We start from the raw sequence: 6,891 nt of genomic DNA on the forward strand, positions 1-6,891 counted from the left end.
AATTTTCATCTAAATCAAATTTCTGCCACTCTAGGGTTTCATCTAAATCACGTTTTGTTGACTTAGCCACGTTTCTGTTAACTTTGTATATATTATATTGGCCAGTTTCTGTCCTGTTATATTCACCTGTAAAGCCCAAATGCTTTATTATTTAGTTTTTGGACTATTGGTTTACCAGCTCGAAATGTATAGTTTTGCTCTGAGCTCAATGATAACAAAACAGATCCCTCAGCGCATCATGGAATTGCATCGTGTGATGTGTGCATTTTAAAACCAATCTCTTTAAGTAGGCTGCACTGATGTCATATCAAAGAAAATCTCTTTATTTAGAGTAATGATGTTAAAGAGCTAGCTTATCATAATCTGACACCCTAGGCATACTGACCTCGTTAGGATTGTTTTTTCAAATAGTTTTATGATTCAAAGGGTTGAGTACACCGCCACTGTCATTTCTTGACAGTGAGCTTTTTAGTCACACGGTATGCGCTTTATCTATTCTAAGAGAATTTTCCCACCTTGGGTTACTTGTACTCTATTGGCAATACATGTGCAGTGTGCTTCAGATGTTCTCACTTCTTATCTCACTGAACATCTGCCCGCTTAGATTAGCATTTTAGCTGCAACATTGATATTTAAGTGAATGACAAGGTTATGAGTCTTTTAGCTGGTCTGCTCAATTTCAGTATTTGTTATGTCACAAAGTAGTATTTATGATAGACAAGTACAGGTCTAGCTATGCAAGGCTTGTTTACATTTGTTCTAAATTTACCGGTTTTCGGCTTTGTTATTTGCAGGGGTTATCTTTTTACATTATCACAAAGATAATGTTACTGATATACAAGTACAAATCTAGCTATACTGGTCAGGAGAAGCAAAATATTATATATTAGGTTGGGGAGAGAATCTCATTGTATAATTGAGATCTTGGAACTGATTACAAATTTGTAAAGTAAACTGTCAGAGAAATGATTAACAAGTCACTTTTCTTGACTTACCTTTACCTGTTAATCTACATTTTGCTGTCATCTGGGGTGATTTTGTATAATAAGGTAACTACTATGCATGATATGTCTCAATATTTTGTATCTTAATATACATTTTAAAAGAAGTTTCATCATACAGCTTATTTTTTTTAATTTGCAGTGGGTTCTCTCTAAAAAATACTTCAATTTTCCATTTCCTATCACACTTACCATGATACACATGGGCTTTTCTGGAGCTGTAGCATTCCTTCTTGTTCGTGTTTTCAAGGTGCCCGTATCGTTCTTTTTTAAAGTTTTTCATTTTTGATATTCTTCAGATTTTCTTAATGTTGTGCATTTTTCAAGTTTTGAATATTCCCTATGATGCTGCAGGTTGTTGCTCCTGTTAAAATGACATTTGAAATGTAAGATAATTAACGAAAATTATATAATCATTTCACTTATATTCTTCCACTAAATTTTCTTTTTTTTTAAATGGTTATTGTTAGATATGCAACATGTGTAATTCCCATCAGCGCCTTTTTTGCATCAAGTCTCTGGTATCTAACTAAAAACATCTATTTTATAATATGCCGGTGGCTGTATTTTTACACAAAGTGAGTCGGCATGATTGCAGGTTTGGCAACACTGCTTACTTGCATATATCAGTGGCCTTTATTCAGATGCTAAAAGCGCTAAGTATGTAAAAGAACCCATCAAAATATTGCTTGTTAGATGGAGAATAAATAACTGACTGATGAATACTATGATACAGTGCCAGTGGCAACACTTATCATGGCTGTCCTATGTGGCACGGACAAGCTTAGGTGGGATGTGTTCTTGAACATGTTGCTTGTCAGTGTTGGAGTTGTAATATCATCTTATGGGGAAATACATTTCAACGTGGTGGGCACACTTTATCAATGCACGGGCATATTTGCAGAAGCTTTGAGGCTGGTTTTGACTCAGGTTCTGTTGCAAAAAAAGGGATTGACTTTGAACCCAATTACAAGCTTGTATTACATAGCTCCATGCAGGTATTTGTAATTTATTATTAATGTAAATTACGGTTTTGGCTCCTGTGGTTTTCTCTCTTTAACCATTTCAGTCCAAAATATAATCTTTTAACAAATCAGGGCCTGAGGTTTAAATTTTAAAACCATATTGGTCTCTGATTCTAGTTAGATTGTTCAGTTGTATAAGGTCATGTGCCCCTCACATGTGGGGCATTGTAGTCCTGGATTTATTTAAATTTTTTTTTTGTAATAAACACATTGTAAAATTTGTTTATTTATTATTTTGTAATGTTATTGTGCTTTTAAACTTATGTATATGGATTTTTAATTCTATAGAAAGCAAATTATGTTGCTTGTTATTTTTTCTTCAATCATTCCAATATATATTTTTTATTTTTTAAAAGTAATGTACTCAATGTAAAATATTAGTAATTTATATTTTGATTGCAACATAAAAGTATTCGTTGACATCGTTCATATCTTATAAGTAGTGGTGGCAATGTGAGTGGGTTGGGTTGGATTTGGGTGATGGGTCAGCATGGGTACGGGTCAGGATGGGTATGGGGTCAGGATGGATTTTTAAAATAGAGGGTTATGATGGATATGGGTCAAGATAGGTAAAGCTAACCCATCTTGACCCAAGTTAAGGTTGACATACAAAGGGATTTAAAAACCCCTCAAAAAAATATTCAAAAACTATTAAAAAATAATAACTCAAAATATAAATAAAAAATGCAAATTGTAAAATAACTAAAATGTTTCCCCCGTCATCCTCGTTCATTAAAAAAACCCCGTTCTGTACTGGTTCAGATTCAAGTTTTTCTGGTTTTTTTTTCGATTCGGTTTTGTTTTTTTTTTTCATTTCGGTCGGTTTCGGTATTTGCTCGGTTTCATTGATTTCGGTTTCGATTTCTCAGTTTTTTCGCTTTCAGCGTTGTTTTGTTTTAGTCAGTTTTTTCGGTTTCATTTCGTTTTTTTTGTTTCGTTTCGATTCATTTTGTTTTATATTAGTCGGTTATGTTTCAGTTTTTTTGTTTTGTTTTGGTAAACTTTTTGATTGCATTTCGCTTTTCTATGTTTCGTTTTGGTCAGTTTTTCGGTGTCCTATCGGTTTTTTTGTATCGTTTTGGTCGTTTTTCTATTTCGGTTTCGTCTCAGTTTTTTTGTTTCGTTTTGGTCGGGTCGGTGTTTGTGATTCGTTTTGATCCGGTTTTTAAATTGCATTTAGTTTTTTTATGTTTCCTTTTGGTCAGTTTTTCAGCTTCAATTTAGTTTTTTTGTTTCGTTTCGGTCGTTTTTCTATTTCAGTTCAGTTTCGTTTCGGTCGTTTTTCTATTTCAGTTCAGTTTCGTTTCGTTTTTTTGTTTCGTTTTGGTCGGTTCCGTGTTTTTGTTTTGTTTTGGTCAGCTTTTCAGTTTCATTTCGCTTTTTTTTTGTTTCGCATTGGTCGTTTTTCTATTCCGGTTCAGTTTTGTTTTGGTCGTTTTTCTATTTCAGTTCAGTTTCATCTCGGTTTTTTGTTTCGTTTTGGTCAGTTCGGTGTTTTTGTTTTGTTTTGATCAACTTTTCATTTGCATTTCGCTTTTTTTTGTTTCGTTTTGGTCAACTTTTCGGTTTCATATCGGTTTTTTTGTTTCGTTTTGTTCGTTTTTCTATTTCAATTCAGTTTTGTTTCGGTTCGGTCGATTCGGTGTTTTTGTTTAGTTTTGGTTAGCTTTTTGGTTGCATTTCGCTTTTTTCTTTCGTTTTGGTCAGTTTTTCGGTTTCATTCCGGTTTTTTGTGTTTCGCTTTGGTCGTTTTTCTATTTCGATTCAGTTTCGTTTTAGTCGATTCGGGGTTTTTGTTTCATTTTGATCGTGTTTTGGGTTTCGGATGAGTTTTGTTTCTCACGTGATAGTTTGGGTATTTTGAATTAGATAAATTTTGGATAACTTGGATATTTTGTTTTGACCCATTTTAACCTATAAATAAAACTCACTTGTATATTTCCAGCCCATCCTGACCCACTTGAAGAATTTTTATGATACATCCTAACCCATTTTACTTTTAAAGTTTATCCATCTTAACCCAAAAAAATCCATTTGGGTTGGGTTTGCCACCCTTACTTATAAGCATATCATATTGATAATATATTTCGTTAATTTGAAAAATATACATTTCTTTATTTTACTTCCAAGTATATTATTTTTGAAACATAAAAAATATATAAAATGGATTGATTGAAGAAAATTTTAAAAAGAAATATAATGCCCCTCATGTGAGTGGCACAATTTAACTGAAAAATGTAACTGGATTAGGACCAGTGGCGAAACTGAAAACTCTAACTGAATATAAACCTCAGGCTCTGATTTGTTATAAGATTTTTTATTTTTGGACTGAAATGGTTAAAGAGGGCAAACCAGAGGAACCAAAACTGTAGTTTACTCTTATGATTAGGGGTGTTCATGGCCTGGTTATGACGGTTTTTAAGTCAAACCGTAAACCAAACTGTTAGTAACGGTTTTTGATTATCGAAAACCAAAACCGAACTATTGAAATTTAAAACTGAACCGTTGCTAACGGTTGGTTTCACAGTTTGAGATATATCTAGCTTTATTGCTATCACCCTTCCATTTATTCCAAAACAACAATATCATTTCTCTGAATCTCTCAATTACCATCGTCTTCAATACTATTAATATGCTCATTATCGTAATATTTCTAGAAATTCTGACATATATGTTTTTAATATTAGCTTCCTCTGTATTAGCATAAAAAGAGAACACTAGATAACATAATCACATAAAGCAGAACCAATAGCAAAACAATGTCAGCAGCAAAAAGGGCATTTCAACTGTTAGAAGAATAGGATATCAGAATTCTAAAATTCGATTTCTAAGTTAAGAGCCGTGATTCTGACAGTGAACTCAATAAGTTAAAGAGTGAAGAGTTAGCCACTTTAATTAAAAAAAGTTAAGAGCTTACTCATTTATATATTAATCAGTTTAATACAAAAAAATTAACATATCTAACATAGAATACTTGAAAGAGACGTAAACCTTATGGTCCGGTCCGGATTTATATGGCCGGTTTCCGATGTAAACCGCAAACCAAACCGTTCACTATGGTTTAAAATATTTGAAACCGACCAACCGAAAGCTAAGAGAAAAAACCGACCGTGAAGCCAAATCGACTGCTGGTTTGGACGGTTTTCACGGTTTGGAACTGAACCACAAACACCCCTACTTATGATTCTGTAACTTCTTTTCAATGTATTGTATAACTTCTTTTTGGGGTTTCAGTTTTGCATTTCTGTTTGTGCCTTGGTATTTCTTGGAGAAGACGGAAATGGAAGTTTCACAGATACAATTTAACTTTTGGATATTCTTTTCCAACGCGGTATGTGCTTTAGCGTTAAACTTCTCAATATTTCTAGTGATTGGTAGAACTGGAGCGGTTACTATTCGAGTTGCTGGTGTGTTGAAAGATTGGTCACTCATAGCTCTTTCAACTGTCATATTTCCAGAATCCACCATTACCGGACTGAATATTATTGGTTATGCCATTGGTATGAACTATCAAGTGTGTTTGACTTGTTAATTGTTATGCATATGAAGTTTATATAAGTGTTACTGATTGGTGGTTATTTTTATTTGCAGCACTTTGTGGTGTAGTTATGTATAACTACATAAAGGTGAAGGATGTTAAAGCGTCTCAACTACCTCCCGATAGCATCCCTGAACGAATGACTAAGGTCAGTTTTGCGTTTGAATGCTTAAAAGAAACATAATCTTTTAGTTTGTGTGATTATGATCTTTATTTTGTTTATATAGCAGGAATGGAGGATTGAGAAGAAGTCTTCTAACGTCTTTGCACCTGACGATGACAACATTGATGATGATACGGTTAGTTCAATATCAGATATAAACGTAGACGAAGAGACTCCTTTTATGGCGTCTTCAAGGCTATCTCATATTGGGCTTTCACAGCTTAGCAGCCGAGATGCATAATCAGTATACACCAAATAGATATATAATACCTCTTAGAGATGTGTTTATGTTGATTAATTTATTTGTCAAAACCAAAACCAGATGTGTCTATTGTAGGGGTAGGGTGTTTGAATTATGAGATCAACAATTACCTTTTGTTGCATATCAAAATGAAAATGTCGGACATGAATATTAGAAATGTTGTTTTAGGTATCTCACATACTCAACATGATACAAACTGACCATTTACATAGAAACCAACTTTAGACGTATAACTCAAAGGTGTGTTACGTTCGAGATGAATGAATGGACTAACGTTTTCCTTTACATAGTGTTGTAGAAAGTACTAGTCGAGGCGGTTGGTACTATGGATTTATTGCATTGAAAGTTTATATGTAAATTTCGAAGCTATATATATATATATACTAGACGGGTGCCCGCGCGATGCAGCGGGTGTTTGAACCTGCTAATCATGTACAAATATAAGTGTTTATGGTTCGGTTAAAACCTTGAAATCGTTTAAATCGGTCATTGGTCTTTTTTCTTTGTTCTTTTTCTTTTTTACTTTCGGTTTGTTGCTCGGTTTCAAAATTTTCAAAACGTAGTGAATGGTTGGTTCGCGGCTTATATCGGCAACCGGTCATATGAAATCAGAAAATACTGTAAATTAACCTAATTGCAATATGATTCCTTTTGTAATCTTTGTTGTTATTATATCACGTCCTAAATCTTCCATTAATATTTACCATTTATGTGGCTAAAATTATCATTTTTTATTTAAAATTGATGGTACATTTAAATTATTAATTATTTTAAACTAAATTTATTATTAAAGTTTAAACTATGAAACCAAACTGGAACCAGGACGTTGGTAACGATTCGGTTTCAACTTTCAATGGTTGAATTTGGTTTTGGACGACAACAAATCAGTATTAACGGTTGGA

The 6,891-nt window shown here is 33.3% G+C and overlaps 1 protein-coding gene across 2 annotated transcripts; it reads left to right on the plus strand.

Moving 5' to 3' along the window:
- Window positions 1-774: 774 nt before the first annotated feature.
- LOC143606298 (putative sugar phosphate/phosphate translocator At3g17430) lies at window positions 775-6,135 on the plus strand. 2 transcript variants are annotated; one of them, XM_077082110.1, is made up of 9 exons: window positions 775-1,049; window positions 1,144-1,251; window positions 1,356-1,387; window positions 1,472-1,522; window positions 1,600-1,661; window positions 1,738-1,999; window positions 5,261-5,526; window positions 5,618-5,712; window positions 5,795-6,135. In XM_077082110.1, the coding sequence occupies exons 1-9, from the start codon at window positions 966-968 to the stop codon at window positions 5,966-5,968; spliced, it is 1,134 nt and encodes a 377-aa protein (XP_076938225.1). In that variant the 5' UTR covers window positions 775-965; the 3' UTR covers window positions 5,969-6,135. The 2 variants fall into 2 exon arrangements, with proteins under 2 accessions (XP_076938225.1, XP_076938226.1); XM_077082111.1 differs by having other exon boundaries at window positions 777-976; window positions 5,795-6,134.
- The last annotated feature ends 756 nt before the right edge of the window (window positions 6,136-6,891 follow it).

Source organism: Bidens hawaiensis, unplaced genomic scaffold, assembly GCF_021521415.1.
Source record: "Bidens hawaiensis isolate Kalapana, Puna unplaced genomic scaffold, B.hawaiensis_p1.1 tig00074120_1, whole genome shotgun sequence".
In the NCBI taxonomy this organism is placed as follows: Eukaryota; Viridiplantae; Streptophyta; class Magnoliopsida; order Asterales; family Asteraceae; genus Bidens; species Bidens hawaiensis.